The sequence below is a fragment of the Antechinus flavipes genome, chromosome 5, assembly GCF_016432865.1.
Source record: "Antechinus flavipes isolate AdamAnt ecotype Samford, QLD, Australia chromosome 5, AdamAnt_v2, whole genome shotgun sequence".
Classification (NCBI taxonomy): Eukaryota; Metazoa; Chordata; class Mammalia; order Dasyuromorphia; family Dasyuridae; genus Antechinus; species Antechinus flavipes.
Window position 1 is genome coordinate 289,694,693 of NC_067402.1, and position 20,129 is coordinate 289,714,821.

Below are 20,129 nucleotides of genomic sequence, written 5' to 3' on the forward strand. Positions count from 1 at the left end.
CCGGGGCTCAGGGAGACAGAAACCGAGGCTCAGGGAGACGGGAACCGGGGCTCGGGGAGACGGAAACCGGGGCTCAGGGAGACGGGAACTGGGGCTCGGGGAGACGGGAACCGGGGCTCGGGGAGACTTAGCCAAGCTCACAAGGGCAGATCATGTCAGATCTGAAATAAACCAAAGCCGTGAGTAGAGGAAAAATAGTGTCTCGGATGGAGATAAGGGCAGCCGGCCGGGGGGCGTCCGGGGGACTTCCCAATCAAGAGAAAAGTGTAGAGTTGTAGGTTCGGAGGGGAAGGAGGCCTCAGGAGGGAGGCAGGCCGGTCAGCGGCCTTGGCAATCCCACAAGCACCTCATCTCTGGCCCTCGTTGCATGGGAACCTGGGAGGGGGCGAGGACCTCGAAAACCGAGAGTCAGCCGGATTCCCTCCACGAGGCGAGGTTTCAGCGAGGGGGTCCGAGGGGGTGGTTCAGCCCAATCTGAGCAGAATAAGAGTAGAAATGTGAGGATGTTACTGACATCCTGGCATTACAAGGATCGCTCGAGGGAACGGCCGTCCGTATTACATTTGGTATACACAATTTCTCTCGGAACAGAAGTCTTCTGCCTCCAAATTCAACGTTCATTCTACTACAAAGGGTATGCTAGTTAATAATTTAACAACCAGCTCTCCAAAAAAAACCAAGCCTCCACAAAATCCCCAAAATTTCTATACCCACGACACACTTAGTAACATTTTCTACATTACTTTAAATCCAGACAAAACAATAAATCAGGCCCTGATTTCTAGCATTAACCCATTTCCAAAGTGTTGGTGCTCACACAGAAAATTTAACAATCAGCTCCCTAGAGGGTCTGGAGCACTAGAATAAACTGCTATGACAGCTAACTCAATGACACACTTAGTAACATTTTCTACATTACTTTTAAGTCCAGAGACGAACAGCACAATAAATCAGACCCTGATTTCTTGCATTATCCCATTTCCAAAGTGTTGACACTCACACAGAAAATTTAACAATCAGCTCCCTAGAGGGTCTGGAGCATTAGAATAAACTGCTAAGACAGCTAATAAGCCAAATGGTCCTGAATCATCCAGGCCAGGAGGTCTCTACCACGGCAGATAACTGACTGTAGGTGAAGTGGTCCTGGAGGACACGAGTCTGTAACCAAAGGACCAGATTTTTATCCAGACACAGTGACATTAGCTGGGGCTGGGTAGAACATGTGGGAGGGACCAGGCCCCGGGCAGCTGGCAAGCAGGGGAGGGATAACAATCCCCAGCCAGAGCCATTTATAGCAGGAGAAAGGTCCACAGAAAATGCCCTTGAATTTCAACTTGGGTTAGGAGCCGGGACAGGGGCCATCTTCCCCAGGTAAGAGATTCAGGACTTCCGAGTGTAGCCAACTGTGTGAATTCCCTTAGGAGGGGCCATTCGCACGTCTACTGGCAAGCACTTCACAGTTTCTTTAGCTTCGGAGAGACCTAAGGGATGGAGAGCATAGCCTGCCTGATAATAAAAGCCGTGTCACAAGTACCCACCTAAAAGGGGAAGCTTCTGGAGGGCAGTCAGTCTTGTCCTTGTCTTTCCTGGCTTAGCACAGTGCCCGGCACACGGCAGGCAGTGGATTTCACTGCAGCTGGGCAGCCTGTGGGAGCTTAACAGTTTCCTGGGCGCGACTGGCTGAATGTGTTCACTTTCTTTTCTGTTTTTTCCCCTCTATCCTGGCTTTTCCCTTTTGTTCTGACTTTTTTTTCCCTTCCAACATGATTCGTAATAAAATATTATATTAGTATATTATATGTAATATTTAAAAGTTAATACACATATAAAAATATAACAAAACATGTAAAAATGGAGGTTGAAAGCTATATTATACATGATAATTAAAAGTTAATATACACGTAAAAATAGAATAAAACATATATATGAAAAATAAAGGTTGAAAACTATGTATGCATTTTAAAAGTTAATATATGTGTAAAATAGAATAAAACATGTAAAAAATGAATGTTGAAAATTATATATATTAAAAATTAATGTATTAAATATAATAGAACATATATGTGAAAAAAGAATGTTGAAAATCATATATGATCATTTAAAGATTAATATATAAATAGAATAGAACATATCTGAAAAATGAATGTTAAAAATTATATATGATATTTTAAAAATTAATATACATATAAAAATACAATAGAACATATATGTGAAAATGAATATTGAAAATTATATCTATTTTAAAAATTGATATATATAAATACAATAGAACATATATGTGAAAAATGGATGTTGAAAATTATATATATTTTAATATTTAATATATAAATATAATAGAATATATATGTGAAAAATGAATGCTGAAAATTATATTTTAAAATATATATAAATATAATAGAACATATATGGGAAAATGAATATTAAAAATTATATATATTTAAAAAATTGTTATATATAAATATAATAGAAGATATATGTGAAAAATGAATGCTGAAAATTATATTATTTTTAAAAAATAATATATATAAATATAATAAAATATGTGAAAATGAATATTGAAAATTATATATATTTAAAATTGATATATATAAATAGAATAGAATATATATGTGAAAAATGAATGCTGAAAATTATATTTTAAAAAATAATATATAAATATAATAAACCATATATGTAAAAAAATGAATATTGAAAACTATTTTTACATGTATTTGGAAAAATAAAATAATATTGAGGGGGGGGGGAAACCAAAGCAAGCAAGAAAGGGACTTTTCCTCTTTGTGACCCCAGCAGGCGGGTCGGTTTCCCTTTCCCAGAATTCTGTCTTCCTCAGCAGCCGTCTCCGGGTCTGATGCTGGGTTTGGGGGCCTCTGATGCTGGGTTTGGGGGCCTCTTGACAAAGGGGGTGGGGACCACTGGTCGGTGAGACCCCCACAGGGGGAATGACCTGCTTCTCTCTCTGCAGGCATGGTCTATTACTTCTTCCATGCAAGACCCGAGAACATCTCTGAGGAGAACTTTGGGATTCTGGCAATCTCAAAGGTAAGGGCGACGCCGCTGGGGCAGCTGGGCAAGACTGGCGCCAGTCTGGCGGGCGGGGACCGCCTTAGCCGCTACTCTCTCCAAAGTGCCCCATTATACAGAGGAGAAAACCGAGGCACCGGTTGTGAGGTCTCTGGGTCCCTGAGTGGGTGACAGGGTGAGCTAGGGGGTGCACTGGGGGTCCCGGCCTCCCTGTGGGGCAGGGGTCCTCCCACCGCCATCTCTTTCTTAGCTTCCCTCCTCCTTCTCTTCTTCAGTGTGTAGGGGAGACCTTGAGGCCTGTGTGGGGGCCAGCAGATAAATGCTATCCAGTGACCCAGGTAAGAGAGCACCCCCCGCCTTGCAAGGCCCTCCCAAGTCCCCAGGGGCCCTATCTTACCTGCCCAGAGTCTCGGGGAGGGGAGAGGTGAGGGATCTGGGGACTGAGGGGGGAGCATCAAGGTCACCTTGACAACATCATGTCCCAGGTACTGGGACCTCCAATTGTGAGGGGTGGGCGAGGGATTGGGCAGGGGGCCTTCAGGCGGCCCAACTTCGGCCCTTTTCTCGGTGTCCCCGCAGAATCACAGAACCGAGAACCGGAAATGGAGAGCAAGGCCGGTGAGTTGGGCGGGGGGCCCACCGCTGGTAGGATCCAGAGACTGTTTGGTTACTCTCCCCATTTTACAGATGGGGAAACTGAGACTCAGGGAGACATTGAATGACCACCCAAAGCTGCAGATCTAGCTTAAATCCCAACCAAGTATTAAACACCCTCTGTATTCGGGGTTCCTTAGCATCTGCCAAAGGTTCCTGAGATATGAAAGAGACGCAGTCCCTGTGGCCCTCAGTGTCTATCATTAGCCTGGGTCGGGGGAGACAGAGCCTGGGGAGACTGTAGAGATTAATATCGTCCCATCTACAGTAAGAGACTGAGTCACAAGGCACTTTGTTAAAGGGTCCATGGGGACCATGGACAGAGCCCCAGCCCTGAAGTCAGGAGGACCCGAGTTCAAATCTGACCTCAGACACTTAACACTTCCTGGCTGTGGGACCTTGGGCAAGTCACTTAACTCCAAATGTCTCAGAAAATAAAAAAAAAAGAAAGAAAAGAAAAAAGAAAAAAAAAGAAAAAAACGGTCCATGGTCCCGTCCAGTGGCGCGGCCCTCAGATCTTCCTCGTGAAGGCCGATTTTACGGGGCCTGGAACAATATACCAGATAGAGAATAATTTTACCGAGCACACAAAGCCGTGTCAGCAGGGCCGCGCTGGGGGCAGCAGGGAGCGTCTCTGCGAGACGGGCGGCTTCCCCGCGATCCGGGCAGGAGCAGGGCACGAGCCGTCAGTGACTGAGTGTCACAAGCCGGCCACGGGTCCTAGGGGACCAAGGGCTGGTCTGGAGCTGCAGAAACGCTCTGGGGACTTTCCTGGAGCTGTCACCTCTGCCCCCTGGGCCCAGTCGCCCCCATGAGGCAGGGCCGAGGGTGGGGCCATCAGAACCACACGGACACACAGACCCCCCCACAATAGAAGGACAAGGGGGACGACTGCAAGGTGACAGAGCAGCTTGGTCTCCCCCTCCTCCCCCTCCCCGGGGGCCTATTCTGTTCCTCTTTCCCTCTGGGAGCACTGTCCCCGTGGCGCAGGAGGCTCGCCAAGCCCCCAGCCCCTCTGAGACTCGGTGGCGGCCTCCCCGCAGCCCCCCTGGAGCTAGAGGGAGGAGCAAGAGGGGACTTCGGAGAGGGACGGACAGGCGGGCGGGCAGGCAGCTGGTGGGCCTGGAAGCACAGGGGCAGCGCCGATCGGCCCGCCCCTTTCTGAAGACAGGGCCCAGCTTGGGGTGTCCCGCTCAGGGAGGGAGAAGGGGGGAGCTGGAGCTTGAGAGACTTAGGAAGGTTAGCCCTCCTCCTCCTCCTCTCCCTCCTCCCTTTCCTCTTTTTTTCTTTTCCTCCCCTTCCTCCTCCTTCCCCCCTTCCTTCCTCTTCATCTTCCTCCTTTCCTTCCTTATTTCCTCTGAGAATTTTCCTTCTCTTTCTCCTTTTCCTTCCCCTTCCCTCCTTTTCATCTTCTTCCCCTTCATTTTCCTCTCCCCCATCATCTTCCCCCTCATCCCCCTTCCCTCATGCTCCGCCTCCTGCTCCCCCTCCTCCCTGCTCCCCCTCCCTCCTCCCTCCCCTTGGACCCTGGCCTGGCCCTCAAGGACCCTCTGCCCCTTCCCCAGAAGCCTTCCCAGAGGACTGCCAAGATCCCAAGTCCGGCGGTCGCCGCCCTGGAGGCCCCTAAGGACCCAGTGGACTTCGTGAGCAAGGAGAAGCTGGGCGCGGCCTCCAAGGTGAGGAAGACCCCCCTCGGCTGGCCCCGGTGTCCCCCGGACGGCGAGCAGCTGAAGGGTTTCAGATGCTTCCCTTAACGGCAGCGACCCCCTGAGGTTTTGGAGAAAGAGCCGCGCATTCCAGTGGCGTGGACTCTGCGAGCCCTTTGGGGTTTCCTCTGCCAGTCCTTCTCCAGCGGGTTTTACAGATGGGGAAACCGAGGCAGACAGGGACTTGTCCAGGGTCACACAGCTAGTGGTCAAGAAGACAGTGCTCTCTCGGGGCCTCGGGCTGTACCTGGGGCTCCCCCCAGTGTCCTGTCACTGCCGCTCTGTGGGTGTGCCTGCCTCAGTTTCCTCATCTGTGAAACGGGTGATTTTGTGCCACAGGAGAACGGGCATTTCCAGCTCCTTATGCTCTCCTTAAACTCTGCTTCTCCAGGAAGGGCCCGGGGCCCCTTGGGGCCTCTCTGATTGAGGGGGGCTGGACCCCTCCTTCATGGAGCAGATGCTGCCCCCTCCTCCCAGCCCTACCCCCACCGGGGCCCAGGAACAGCAGGGAAGGAGTCCGGGGGCTCAGCAATGATGGCGGCTCCCATGGAGCTTTCCCTGGGGATGCTTTAGGCTCCATTCCTGTCCCCCGGGGCCCCCGGGACCCCTCACGGAGCCTGGCACACGGCCGGTGCTTAACAAATGCTTGTGAATGAGTGACTGAATGGAGACCGAGGAGGGGACGCCCCCTTGCCCACAGAGGCCCCATTTTGCTGCCCTCGGAGCTCTGAGCATCTCACACCTGGTGAGGAACGGAGGCCCGGGAAAACTCTGCTTTAAAGTGGTGGAATCCGGGCCGCGACAGTGGCGGAGCTGGGGCCGGCCCCAGGCTTCGCCTTCCCGACCCCTCGTCTCTTGATCCCACAGGAAAATAAGCATGAGCAGAAGGCGGCCAAGGTCTACAGCATGGGTAAGGCCGGGGAGGCCCCCGCCTCTGAGAGCCCCCACCCCATGCTGGGCACGGGCCCTTGGGCCTCTCCCTGAGCTGCTCCCGTGGGGCGGGTGGAAGCCAGGCCTGGAGAGCAGGGAGCCCGGGCTGTGCAAGCCGAGCCGGGCCGCTGGGTCTCACGGCTCTGGAAAAGGCCGGCGCCACTGAGGGGTGGGCGGTACTGAGCTCCAGTTCTCTTGGCTGCAGAGGGATAAAAGGGGGGCCCACCCCAGAGTCCCCTCCCCAGGCCCTCCTCAGAGTCCCCTCCCCAGGCCCTCCCCAGAGTCCCCTCCCCAGGCCCTCCCCGGAGTCCCCTCCCCAGGCCCTCAGAAAGCAGGATGAGCCCTGGATGGGGTCCCCACTGACAAGCCCCCCCTTCTCTGTGTGTCCCTTTCAGAGCCCCCTGTGGACAGAGTGCAAGGCTGGGTCACCCAGCTTCTCCAAGGCCTCTGGGTAGACTGGTTCTCAGCTCCCAACCTCCCCAAGACCCAGAACCACTAAAAGAAGGAAGGTCCTAATAAAGCCTGATTGAAAATGCCGTCGTCAGGCTGTAGTTCCCGGGAGGACGGCCGCCTGGGGCAGGGAGGAGGAGGGTACCGGGTGGGGAGAATGGGAAACGGTCTCAGGGCCAGAGTTCTTCAGATTTGCCTCAGTGTCTCCCCCCTACCTCTTCAGGGCAGACAGCAGCCCGGGGCCCCCATCCCGGCCAAATGCAGAGGTACAGTTCAGACTCCATCCTCTCAACTCTGCAACCTGCTCTCCCCAAGTCTCAGGGGCTGAGCTTCTGACTGGCTCTCACCCTTTTCTCTTTTAGAAACCTTAAAGTAGGGCAGCCATTTTTTTTTTTTTTTGGCTGAGGCACTTGGGGTTAAGTGACTTGCCCAGGGTCGCACAGCCAGGAAGTGTGAAGTGTCTGAGACCAGATTTGAACTCAGCTCCTCCTGACTTCAGGGCTGGGGCTCTATCCACTGCGCCACCCAGCTGCCCCCATTTCTTTTTCCAGTGTCTTTTTTCTACTGTAGCAACTTGTTCCTGGTTAATTGTGAGGTCCACTAGGGACCTCAGCCCTTGTCTTTCCCCTCATTAATTGCTAAAAACCCCTTTTCTTTGCTCAAATCCCCGCACAGACTTGGCTCACTCTCAGCAGTGTAACAAAATCTTTGCCTCTTGATTTGGAGATGGCCCAAACCTACACATTCTTTTGAGACACCCTTAGGAGACCAGCCCGGAACCTCAATATACTTTGGGATCTAGAACCTCTTCTCCCCAATAGTTGGTGGCAAACCCCATCAGTCCTTCCTGTGACCGAGTGCTGCTCCAGATGCTGCTCTCTCCAGGACGAGAGAACTCCCTGCTTTCCTCCGTGGGGGTCCCCAAAGTCTAGAAATCCTGGGGCTGAAGCCTCTGAGCCTGAGCTCGTCGTCCTGCTCCCCTCCCCTTGCCCAGGTCTGTCCCACTGCTCCCCGGCTGTCTTTCCCCCTCGCCTCACATGGAGCTGATGTTTTTAATTAATGGGAAGAGACTCTCGTGTATGTATTAACATTGAATCTCAATTACATTAGGTCCATGATTCCGGCTGTAGAGACAGACTCCCATTTAGGGTTTTCTTGGCAGAGATGCTGGAGTGATTTGTCATTTCCTTTTCTAGTTCATTTTACAGATAAGGAAACTGAGGCAAAGAGTGAAGTGACTTGCCCATTAGGTCCGTTATTCCAGCTCTGCGATCAGACCCCATTTGGGGTTTTCTTGATCGAGATGCTGGCGTGATTCTCCACTTCTTTCTGCAGCTCATTTTACAGATAAAGAAACTGAGGCAAACAGGGTGACGTGATTTGCTAGTACGAATCCATGGCCAGATTTGAACTGGGGAAAACAAAACTTCAGGCCTCAATCCACTGTACCACAATCATGACATGGGTTCAAATTCCACTTCTGATTGGATCTTGGGCAAATCACTTAGAACCACCTTTGACCTCTGTCTTCATTTGTAAATTGAGGAAATTGGATTAGATCCAACTGACTTTTGGATGTCTTGAACTCGCTATGTCGAAAGTAGGTCTCGTTATCTTGCCCCTCTTTGTAACTTCCCCATTACCGTAAAGACCCCTCCACGGTCCCAGTTCCCAGGTTCACAATCTCAGGGTCAAGGGTGAAGAGCCCTCATCACCTCCCCCTCAGACTATAGCAAAGGGTTTTAATTGGTGTCCACTTTCTTCCCCACTCGAGTCCCTCTTCCAATCGGTGATCCAGCCATTGTCAGCCTCCTACCCAGTAAACCCCAGCTACTCCCTATGCCTGATGCAGGGTGGTATTGGCAAATGTTCTTGGGCAATATTCAGGGCTTGGTGACGGCCGTCTCGGGCCCATAAGTGGGGTTCTGTGGGGCCCCTGCTACCATTAGCTACGAGTGGGTGGGAAAAGCAGCGCGAGAGGTCATTTAGTCCAGCCCCCTGTTTCACTGACAGACCCCGAGAGGGAAGCAGCCTAACTTGGGAGACAGAGCACAGGCTTTGGAGGCGGGAGACGTGGCTGGTTCCGACCCTTGCTCTCACTGTACGGTCTTGATCAAACTTTCTAAGTTTCCTACCCTAGAGAACGAGGGAATTGTGACTAAATGATCTTCCGGGCGCGTGTTCCAGCCCTAAATGCTACCAGCATGGGGTAACACTGGCCGTGTTCCCCCTCCAGGGCCCACAAAATTCAAAGGCAGGCAGTTCGTGAGTGGGGAAGGCCGTTTACTCCCCGGGATGTCAGTGACATGATCCCTCGGCCCAGAGGCCGGGGTTATATGGGTAAAGAATAGGAGCCAGGTGGGCCAAAGGGGATTAACAAAGGGCACGGACGCAGGGCAGGGTGGTGAGATCCTTGGCCGCCGGCTCTCCTATCTGGGTACGGCGCAGAGTTGAAAGGCTTGAGGCCTCAAGATAAATGAGATGTCGGGCTTGTCGCTGGGTGGGGAGTGCCCGGCAGGCAGGACAAAGGTGAAGTGCTGCAGCATGCAAGTGAAAAAGAGGAACAGCTCCATCTTGGCCAGTGACTCCCCCAGGCACACGCGGCGACCTGCGGAGCAGAGAGAAGTGGGAAAATCGGGGTACCCAGAACCCATCTCTCCCAGGCTAATGGGGAGACCCAGGCCCCCCACCCTGCTTCTCCTCTGATTAACTCTCAGGAAGGATGACATGCTGGGAGCCCTTCTCCTCCTCACCCCAGCTCCCCCTTCCTCTCCCTGCTTCTGGCTCCCTCTCGAGTCCTCCTTGGGCCTCCTTGGGCTTATTTTAGCAGAACATCCCTAGGGAAGATGAATGCAGCTGCCATCATCTGGGAGAATGGAGCCAAAAACTCTCAGAAAGTCGTGGACTCTTATCCCACAGCTTAGAGATTCTTTTGAGAAACACTTGGGAATATGGAACAATAGAAGCCATGTTGCTTTTGGATTCAAAGATCCTAAGTTCAAATCCTCCCTCTTCTACTTCCTACGTGTATAAGTCCGTGCCTCAGTTTCCTCATCTGCAAATTGAGGAACATGGACTCTGAAGTCCCTCATCCCATTCATCCAGATATTTCCTGCTTATTGAAATCCTCCTCCCCGGCTTCGGTGGGGGTCCCCAGCACCTAGAATTTGTTGACGTCACATACTTGTAGCAGAGCCCTAACTGTGGGGGCAGCTGGGGCTCCTAGGAGAGCCGGGGCGCACTTTCCTCCCGTCCCCTGGAGATCGCTAGCCTGGGCATCCCAGTTCTGTTCCTGCGGGGGTTTGGGAGCTGGGCGGGCTGTGGGAGAGGGTGAGGGAACGGGATTGTGGGGCTAGAGGAGTCTGGGAAGGGGAGAAGGGACAGACCCCCCCGCCTCTTCGGGCCCAGCTGCCCTCACAGCTGCCTCTCCCAGGGCTCCCTGACTCTCGACCCTTCAGCTGCCTTTGCCCCCGGGCCAGGATGTCCGGTGATGGCTCTGGTGTCACTCCAGCTGTCCTGTTGGCCCTGACCACTGGTCACATCCTGGGCTTCCCCATGGACACAGTGGAGGAGGAAAGGTGGGGACAATCTTTGGGGCAGAGCTCCCTCTGCTGGGTCGGCTCCTGAGTCCTGGGTCTCTCGGACCGGCCCCACAGCCAGTGGTCGGGCTGTGCACGCAGGAGCGGCTCCGCTGTGGGCACCGAGGCCCGGGCGCCGGGAACTTCCACCTCCTCGAGCCAGGCCGTGGGGACCTTCTTTAAGGCGGCCAATCCCCGCCTCCTGCCCTGCCCCTACCTGCAGAGAAGGGGATGAAGGCTTCCTGCTTCACAAAGCGGCCTTCTGCGTCCAGGAAGTGCTCGGGGTGGAACCGGTAAGGCTTCTCCCAGGTGGACTCGTCCTTCAGCACCGAGCTCAGGTTGATGATCATGGTGGTTCCCTAAAGTTCAGCCCCAGGAAAGGTCTGTGAGTCTGGGCCTCCTGGACTCCCTTCTCCACAGACCCACGGAACCTTTGTGGCCTCCCCACCCTGAGAGGAGCTCTCTCTGACCTTGACGAGACTCATTGAATTAGAAAGTAAGAGATGGGAGGGGGGCCTTGGAACAGGGGATGTCAGGGCTGGGAGGGAGCTTAGAACAGGGGATGTCAGGGCTGGGAGGGAGCTTAGAACAGGGGATGTCGGGGCTAGGAGGGAATCTAGAACAGGGGATGTCAGGGCTGGGAGGGAGCTTAGAACCGGGGGTGTCAGGGCTGGGAGGGAGCTTAGAACAGGGGAGGTCAGGGCTGGGAGGGAGCTTAGAACAGGGGATGTCAGGGCTGAGAGGGAGCTTAGAACAGGGGATGTCAGAGCTGGGAGGGAGCTTAGAACAGGGGATGTCAGAGCTGGGAGGGGGCTTAAAACAGGAGATTTCAGACCTGGGAGGGAGCTTAGAACAGGGGATGTCAGGGCTGGGAGGGGACTTAGAACAGGGGATGTCAGAACTGGGAGGGAGCTTAGAGTTAGGTGGGAACTCAGAGGCCAACTATTCCCCACCCCTCATTTTTCAGACCAAGTGACTGAGGTTCACATAAGGAAGGGACTCATTTCAGGCCATAGAAGCAGCAAGGTACAAAGCAGGGCTCCTGACCTGGCCGGCCTTGCCCTCTGCAGCCCCCAGAGGCTGGGATGAAGACCCCAAAGATACCTTTGGGATGAAGAAGCCTTGGATCTCAGTGTCCCGACTTGTCATGTGAGGGATGGCCAGGGGGATAATGTCTGAGAAGCGCTGGATTTCGTGTATCACAGCATTGGTGAAGGGCATGTGGGCCTGGTCCTTCATGGTTGGCTTCCGGTTCCGGCCAATCACTTGGTCTACTTCCTCCTGGACCTTTTCTGGAGAGACCGGCGAAGGTGAGACCGAGGGGAGGGTGGTTGTGGAGCCATCCGCGGGGTGGGGGGGGGGCTTCACTTAGACCCCAGCTCTAAGGAGCTGCATGAACTTGACCTCTACGTTCTACAAGATGACGGACGGTCTCTATGGCCTTTTCCAGCTCACATATTTGGTCATCTGAGGATCACGGGGCACGACCTTCTTGGGCCTCTCCCCCATTTCCTCAGGAAGGCGCCGTTCCCCAGCACTCAGCACGGCTCCTGGGGAAAGCTCTAATCGCCGGCTGCTGCTCGCTGCGGGGCCCTGAGAGGCCCCTGGGCGCGGGGATCCCCTCTCTCGGGGGGGTTTGGGTATCTCCGGGAGCCGGGAGCTCATTGCCTCCCGAGAGGAGACGAGCGCCCTTTGGAACAGCCCTAGTCAGGAAGCGTCTGTTCCACCAGAATCGGCCCAGGGGACAGGGCGCGGATCCGGGCGTCGAGGAAGTCAGCCCCTCTCTGTGATTTCCCCTGTTCCCAGGGCGCGGGGACACTGAGCTGGCAAGAGGCCCCAGACACACCCCAGAGGGCTATCCCAGTGCCAGCCAGGGGCCGGGCAAGATACGGGAGTGGGATTCTCCGAGTCCCGGCTGTGGGTGCAGATGCAGCGGGGCTTCCTTGAGAGGCGGGGAGCGCCCCGTCTCTGACAGGGGTTTGCCCTGGCGGGCATCTCTCCTAGGCCCCCTCCCCTCCCTCGGCCCTGCCCCGGGGGGCTCTCCCCACTGGGAGCTGCTGTTCCCCACGTTCCTGTCCCCCTCTCCAGGTAAATGATCCTCGGACACCAAGGACACAAGCTGTGAGTCTGGGCTGGGGGCGCCGCTGGCGGGGGCTCGTCCGGGAGCACTGGCCCAGAACCTCTCCCCGACCTCCCTGCTCGGCCGTCCCGTCTGTGGGAGGGGAGCCGGGAGAGCACGAGGGCCCCGTTATCATGGCTGCTGCTGGCCACGGGATGGGAAGCATGCTGCGGTTAGGAGAAAACTGGCTTCGGATCCCTAGGGCCTGCATTCGAGTTCTCAGGACCTGGGACTCCCCCTCCCTCCCCAGCCTCCCGGGGCTCACTCTGGACGTCGGGATGGCGGAGCAGGATCAGCAGCGCCCACTGCAGCGTGGTCGATGTGGTTGCCATGCCCGCGAAGAACAGGTCCCCGGCGACCATGCGGAGGTTTTCGAAGTTGAAACTGCTTCCTGGGACCCCCTTAGCCTAGAGGAAAGAGGGAAGCAGGGAGGCTGCAGGGCCGGGGGCTGGGGAAGCCTTTCTGCCCGCTCTCCTGCCCAGCCGCGTGGCCCCTCGCAGCCTTCCTAGGGCCCCCGCGCCCTCACCTTCTCTATCTCCATCAGGAAGGAGTCAGTCAGGTCCCGGGGTTGAGCCGGGTCCAAGGTTTTCTTGTGCTCCTCTAAGAATTCATCCAGCATGTCAAAGATGGCCTTCTGAGCGCCAAAGAACCTCTGGGCCACCCCCGGGATGTGGAAGAGAGCCGGGAACTCATTGAGCACCTGAATGGGGAGCCGGGGATCATGGCCTGCCCTGTCTGCCGGCTCCCAGCCCTGGGGCTGCAGGAGGGCACGGGGCCATGGGAGGGGAGGGGGCTGCGGGAGGGGACGGGGCCGCGGGAGGGGATGGGGCCGTGAGAGGGGACGGGGCCGTGAGAGGGGACGGGGCCGCTGGAAGGGATGGGGCCGCGGGAAGGGACGGGGCCGCAGGTTACCTCCCGCATCAGGCCCGAGTCCTCCTTCAGGCTGGCCTCCAGAAGCTCCAGCAATTTCTCCAGCTTCGGGTCGTCGTAGTCGAACCGTTTGCCATATGTCAGAGAGGAGATCACATTGGTGACCGAGAAGCTCAGGAGAGATCGGGGATCAAAGGCTCGTCCTGTGGGGAGAGACAAGGCGGAGGGAAAGGGAAGCGGGAGGTCGAGATCCCAGAGCCTCACGCCGCTGCCCCATTCCCCACAGCCCTTTCAGTTCTGTGACTTGTCTGTCCCCCCTGGGGTACAGGAGGCAGACAGGGGTAGGTCAACAGGGCTTTGCCACAAGGTGCTGAAATTCAGAAGTGCTATTAGGAGTGGTCCTTTGGGAGTCTGGAAGCAAGTGGACTCGGCCCCAAGTTCGAAACACCTTTTCTTTTTCCTGAGTTACCTCCAATTGAGCTGGATATATACCCATCCCTGTGGGTTCTCACTCCCTCAGTCCCAGCCCAACAGGAATAGTTGCTCATTCTGGCCCTCCCAGGGGAGGGGGCACAGACCCACCTTCCTTGGAGGCAAAGGCAGAGCAGAGAAATGTTGCCTCGTCGGTCACCCACTGCTCCAGGGACTGCTTTCCCAGCCCAAAGTTCCTCAGCGTGGTCAGGGAGAACCTCCTCTGCTCCTTCCAGGCTTCCCCGTACCTGGCCAGTACCACACCTGGTGGGAAGAAGCAGCTGGGTCGGTGAGTCTGGTCTGTTCTCTGTGCCCAAAACGGGAGAGCAAACGGTCCCAGAGAGCTTACATCCTCCCGGGGAAAACGAGGCACAAACACAAAGTAGGAGACACCTTCTGATGCAAAGTCCCCTCCCGGCAGAGGGTCCTGGGAAATGGGATCGGAGCCGTCTCTAGAGAAGTGGAAGCAGAAGGGAGGAAGGTCCTGGGAAAGTGGGAAAGGAGCCATCTCTAGAGAAGTGGAAGCGGAAGGGAGGAGGGAAGGCCTTCCAGACGTGGGAGAGCCCCTTCCAAGGCACGGGCAGGGAAGCGGTACACAAGGGACATAGCGAGCTAGCTGCCGGCACTGGTCACTGAGTCAGGGAAGGGGAGGAACCCACAAGGCCATGCTAGGGAGGCTTTGGATGCAGATGGAGGATGTTGTATTTGATGCCGGAGACAGGAGGGGGCCTCCGGAGGGACCAGAGGTAGGGCAACCAATAGGAGATGATTTGGACAGTCCCGATGGACAGGAGGATTAGTGGGACAGTCACCAGGACCCTGGGATTGGGAGGATGGTGGTTCCCTCAACAAGAGGGAAAGATTGAGGGATTGGAGAAGGAGTTTTGTGGAGAGAGAGAGAGAGACAGAGAGAGAGAAAGAGAGAGAGAGAGAGAGAGAGAGAGAGAGAGAGAGAGAGAGAGAGAGAGAGATTCACTTGCTTTTTGTTTTGTATAAATATGTCACCACATTTTGGATTTAACATATATTTTTATCATGTTTAACATACATTGGATTTGTTGCCCTCTAGGGGAGGAGTGGGGAGAAGGAGGGGAAAATCTGGAGCACAAGGCTATGCAAGGGTCAGTGCTGAAAATGTATCCGTGCATGTGTTTTGAAAATAAAAAGCTTTCCAAAAAAAGACAGAGATTGTGGGCTCAGTTCTAAAGAGTATTATAATCATGTGAATATTGCAATAAAAAAGAGCTCATGGATCACTCTGATGGGGTTGGAAACCAGTCAGTAAAGAGTTAAGAAGAGTCAGGGAAAAGGAAGGAGGGAGGTGTCAAATCTCAGGGTGTTTAGCCCGGCAGGTGGAGAGTAGAGAAGAGGATCGGGGGAGGTTCTTCCAAGGATGGAGGAGGCAGGGAGGTGTTTGTAGGAAGCAGGAAGGGAGCCAGGAGGAAACAGGGACCGGGCCAAGCAGCTGGAGAAGATGGGAGGGGATGCGATCCAGAGGGCCCGGGGGTTTGGCTTGGCAAGGAGAAGGCCCTGTCTTCGTGAGACAGTGGAAGGAAGGGGGAGACGGTGGGGGAAGATGTCTGGGAGACCTCTCGGAGAATGGTCTCATTCACCAAATATGAGGCAAGGGGAAGGGCGAGGCATGGGAGGCTGGAGGGGAGAGGAGAAGGTTTGGAACAGGGGAGCTGGTCGGTCAGGGAGACGGCCAGAGATCCCTTTGCTTGAGGCTGGGACAAGAGGCCACAGGTCTGATTGATGGATCAGGAGGGACTTTAGACCAGGCTTGGGGAGGAGGCAGTTTGTAGCTTGTTTTGACTTTTGTATCAACAGCTGGACCAAGTCCAGGTAGGGGAAAGAGCTGCTCCCCCAGAACTGGCCAGTGTCTTTACTGCTGATTTCTTTCTTTCTTTCTTTCTTTCTTTCTTTCTTTCTTTCTTTCTTTCTTTCTTTCTTTCTTTTTCTTTCTTTCTTTCTTTCTTTCTTTCTTTCTTTCTTTCTTGCTTTCTTTCTTTCTTTCTTTCTTTCTTTCTTTCTTTCTTTCTTTCTTTCTTTCTTTTCTCTCTCTTTTTTCTTTCTCTTTCTTTCTCTCTCTTTTTTCTTTCTTTCTTTTTTTTCTTTCTTTCTTTCTTTCTTTCTTTCTTTCTTTTTCTTTCTTTCTTTCTTTCTTTCTTTCTTTCTTTTTTTTCTTTCTTTCTTTCTTTCTTTCTTTCTTTTTCTCTCTCTCTTTCTCTTTCTTTCTTTTTTCTTCCTTCCTTCCTTTCTTTTTTCTTTCTTTCTTTTCTTCCTTCCTTTCTTCCTTCCTTTCTCTTTCTTTCTTTCTTTCTCTTTCTTCTCTCCCCCCCCCTTACACTTTCTAGCTTTTTGGCTTTTTATTTACAAAGCATAGGCAGGGGTGATTTTCCAACCTTGACCCTTGCGACCAATTTCTCTTTTCCCTTTGCTCAGACTGCTTCCTGCAGCAGCTCCTGGTTCACTTCCAGACCTGCTCATTCTTTCAGGGACAGCTGAAGCCCTGCCTCCTCTCAGAAGCCCTCCTGGATCACTCCAGCCCACACCGAACTCCTTTCTTACGGAATCTGAGGCGCCCCGACCCCAGGATGTTGGCGAAGCGCCAGCTCCCAGAGTTGGCTTCTCTGGGCCTCGCTTTCCTCCTCTGAACAATCAGGGGGGTGAGCTGGGTGGCTTCTGAGCATGACTAAAAGCTGCCTTTGAGGACCGGCCTCCCGAGAGGGAGGCTGCAACCCCGGAGGACGCCCGAGCCCCGGCCGGACGGGGAGTGACTTGCCTCGGGCGTTGGGCCCAAAGCCCAGGTGGCTGTAGACGGGGGAGGGGGGCCGGTCCGAAGTGTCCTCAGATTTCTGCACCAAAGCCTCTCGCACAGCAGCCGGGCCATTCAGCACCACTACGGGGGTGAAGGCCATCTGGATGCTAAAGATGTCCCCAAACTTCGCCCGAAGCTGCGGAGGGAAGGGGGGCGGTGAGGGGCGGCCCGGGGCGCCCTTGCACCGCGCTGACCGGGAGGCACGGGACCGGGGCTCTGAGTCCTGGCCCCCAGCAGCTAGGGGGGCCCCGGAGCTCGGGACCGCCGGGGGAAGGAGCAGGGATGCCCCCGTGCGAGTGAAGAGGTGACCAGCCCCCACTGAGCCCTCAGGGCCGGCCCCAGGGTCCCCCGCAGCTGCTGCAGCCATTCACGGGCTGGGATTCGGAGCTGGAAGCGCTCAGAAGCCGAGTTAATGCAGCCGCCGGGGCACGCCCTCCCCCCGGCCATGGAGTCCGCTTGGGGCGGAGGACAGGAGGGAGGCTGAGGAAGGCTCGGCCTCATCCCCGCCTGCGGGGCTCCGGCCCTTTGGGAGCGGGAGAGCCGCCCAGGAGGGAGATTAAGGGCGCGTTAGGGCAGGACTGGAGCGGGGAGGCCCGTTGGCAGCGGCTCAGGGGGCGGAGGCTCTGAGCCGGGGGGTGACGGGGAGGGTGACCTGGGGTGGGGAGAGGGCTGTGACCAGTCCCGCGGCCCGGGCAGAGACAGCGGGACCTCGGGGTCGGGGCCCAAGTTGACCTCGCGGTCTCGGGCACCCCAGCGTGGAGCGAGGGCGCGGTGGGAGCGGAGGCCAGGGGGTGGGAGGAGCTGGAGGCCGGGCTGAACTCTGCAGGGAACACTAAGTTTCTAGGGTCCCAGGCTCAGTCCGTAAGTAGCTCTGGCTTCCCTCCAGTTGCCCGGAGGGCGGGGCCCGGGTCCTCGCGGGCCCCCGGGGTGGGCGCGGGGCTTGGGGCGCCCTGCCGGTCCCGCCCGCCTGGCCCCTTACCCGTCTGAAGGAGTCATGGAGATTGTTAAAGTCTAACTGGAGGATGTTGCCCAGCAGGGGCATCGGGGTGGGCCCCGGGGGGTAGCGGGAGGGCCTCCGCCACCGTCTGGAGATCTCCAAAACCAGCAAGAAGACAGTGAGAGCCAAGAGCACGGTGCTCAGGGAGTCCCTGCTCAGGAGATGAGTCCCAAGGGCCATGATGCTTCCCCCGTCAGCCCGAGCTGCGTCCCCTTCTCTTCTTCCCCCTCTTCTTCGCTCCTGCTCGGGCTCCTGGGGACGGAGTTCTGGCCGGCTCCTCCCCAAATGATAACTCCTCCCCTCCTCCCCCCAATCGCAGCCCGGCTCCTCTCAAAAGGGGAGGAGTCCTGGACGCTTGCAGCTGCTAGAAAAGCTTCAGACAATGAGGCATTTAACTTTGTCCCAAAGGTCTCTGCGCTGGGAATCAAGGGGGGCCCCGCGTCCCAGTCTTGACTCTGACGCCCCCTCCCTGGGGTGAGCCTCGCCGAACCTCTTTCTGTAAAATGGGGACAATTGTCCGCGTGTCCCCTGCGGCAGGGTGTCAGGGCCCGGAGTCACGGCGGCTCCGGCCCCCGAGGGTGCGCTCGGAGCGTTTGCGTTGACCAACAGCCGTCAAGCGTCTTGTGGGCAGCCTGGTACCATGGACAGCGCGCCGGGGCTCCCTCCGGGCAAATGGCTTCCGTTCTCCGAGTCTCCGCATCTCCTCCAGAAACTTCCTGGCCAAGGCCACGGAGCGAGTCCGTGCGAGGGAGAACGGCCAGTCCCAGGTTTCCAGGCCAAGGCTCTTGACATCGTAACCCGGGGCGGGGCTGCTGCTTTTCGTCCCCAGAGGACAGAAGGGAGAAGGGAGGAGGAGAGTGGATTTCACAAGATCCAATTTGTGAAAAGGGAGAAAAAACAAAAGAGGGGAGAGAGAGAAAGAGAGAGAGAGAGAGAGAGAAACAGAGACAGAGACAGAAACAGAGACAGAGACACACACACACAGACAGAGAGAAAGACGGAGAGACACAGAGAGAGACACAAACACAGACACAGAGAGAAAGACGGAGAGACAGAGAGAGAGAGAGACAGAGAGACAGAGACAGAGACAGAGACAGACAGAGACAGAGAGACAGAGACAGAGAGAAACAGAGACAGAGACAGAGAGACAGAGACAGAGACAGAGAGAGACAGAGACAGAGAGAGACAGAAAGAGACAGAGAGACAGACAGACACAGAGAGAAACAGAGAGACAGAGAGCTGATCTAAAGTGGATTAGGTGGGAGATGGATGGTTCCCCCTCCTTGGAGGTCTCCATGCAGAGACTGGACAACTGCTGGCTAGGTATATTAAAGAGAAGACTTGTTTTGGGTCTGGGTTGGACTAGATGATCCAGGTCCCTTCCAATTCTCTCAATCTGTGATTCAGGGCTTTTCTAGCTTAGAACACAGACAGATCCTGGAAATGCATTCTTGCTTAGAACAATGTTTCCTAAAGTGTGCTCCAGAGAAATGGGGGGGGGGTGGGAGAGGGAAGGAGGGGAGAGGGAGAGTCTCCAAAACCTTTTCAGACAGTCTACAAATTCAAAATTAATTTTTATTTCTAACATGGTAAAGATTTGTGAATAGAACCCACAAACCAAACACTTTTTGAACAGATCTTTATTTTTCAATATTATAAATACGGAGAACAAGAGTTTTGGAACCTCTGATTTAGCACATAGAACACAAAATGTCAGTTCAAAGTTCACAAAATTCTGGGCCTGGTTAGCCCTGGTTGAGGAACTGCTTTTTTCTTCTCCTAGAAGACTTTTGCCCTCCAGACCCGGGTCCCTGATTGTTGAAATATCCTGCTCTGGGTCCCACTTTCTGGTCCAGACAAGCATCTAACCTAAATCAGACATTCAGGTTGAAAAGAAGAGTCTTGGAGAAATGGAGGGGGTAGATCAGATCAGAAATACCTGCAGATAATTGAGTCCAATCTCCATATTTTACAGATGAAGAAACTGAGGCTGAGTGATTAAATACAGCCAGGCCCCTTCATCTAGGCATTGGATTCCAAATACAGGAGGAGGATTTTTATGCATGAAAAGAAAATAGGGGCAGCTAGGTGGTGCAGTGGATAGATCACCAGTCCTGAAGTCAGGAGGACCTGAGTTCAAATCTGGTCTCAGACACTTAACACTTCCTAGCTGTATGGCCCTGGGCAAGTCACTTAACCCCATTGCCTCAGCAAAAAAAAAAAAAAAAAAAAAAAAAAAAAAAAAAAAAAGACAAGAAAAGAAAAAGAAAAAAGGGAAAAAAGAGAGGGAAAAATAAAACAATAAACAGGATATAAACCAGGATAAAAGATTAGGTAATCTGATTTCCAACTGGAGTCCAAGTTGGGAGGGGGAGAGTGAACAAGAGCAGTTCCCTGAAATGAGGGAAAAGAGGTGTCCCACTGCTCGTGTCTGTATTCAATCAAAGGAACACGGAACCAATAGTTGGTTAATTGGTCAAGCCAGGGACCAGTTTTCAGGGAAGATAGG

General features: G+C 54.4%; 2 protein-coding genes across 7 annotated transcripts in view; one reads left to right on the forward strand and one right to left on the reverse strand.

Moving 5' to 3' along the window:
- SMDT1 (single-pass membrane protein with aspartate rich tail 1) overlaps positions 1-20,129 on the forward strand; it is a 339,744-nt gene that overhangs the window by 12,719 nt on the left and 306,896 nt on the right. The window lies entirely within an intron of this gene.
- On the reverse strand, positions 9,031-17,853 carry LOC127538463 (cytochrome P450 2D14). 2 transcript variants are annotated; one of them, XM_051962257.1, is made up of 9 exons: positions 17,603-17,853; positions 16,588-16,759; positions 13,914-14,066; positions 13,374-13,534; positions 12,988-13,161; positions 12,727-12,868; positions 11,447-11,634; positions 10,560-10,701; positions 9,031-9,372 (listed from the first exon to the last, which is right to left on the reverse strand). In XM_051962257.1, exons 1-9 carry the CDS (start codon positions 17,798-17,800, stop codon positions 9,194-9,196), a joined length of 1,509 nt encoding a protein of 502 aa, XP_051818217.1. In that variant the 5' UTR covers positions 17,801-17,853; the 3' UTR covers positions 9,031-9,193. The 2 variants fall into 2 exon arrangements, with proteins under 2 accessions (XP_051818217.1, XP_051818216.1); XM_051962256.1 differs by lacking the exon at positions 17,603-17,853 and having other exon boundaries at positions 16,588-17,005.

Bases quoted from the DNA above. Each gene is read 5' to 3' on its own strand.
- LOC127538463 (XM_051962256.1), bottom strand. From the start codon at position 16,990: ATGGCTGCAGCAGCTGCGGGGGACCCTGGGGCCGGCCCTGAGGGCTCA. The intron at 12,869-12,987 runs GTGAGGGCGCGG...TCTTTCCTCTAG, and splicing joins TCCTGATGGAGATAGAGAAG to GCTAAGGGGGTCCCAGGAAG. The intron at 10,702-11,446 runs GTATCTTTGGGG...GCTGAACTTTAG, and splicing joins AAGGCTTCTTCATCCCAAAG to GGAACCACCATGATCATCAA.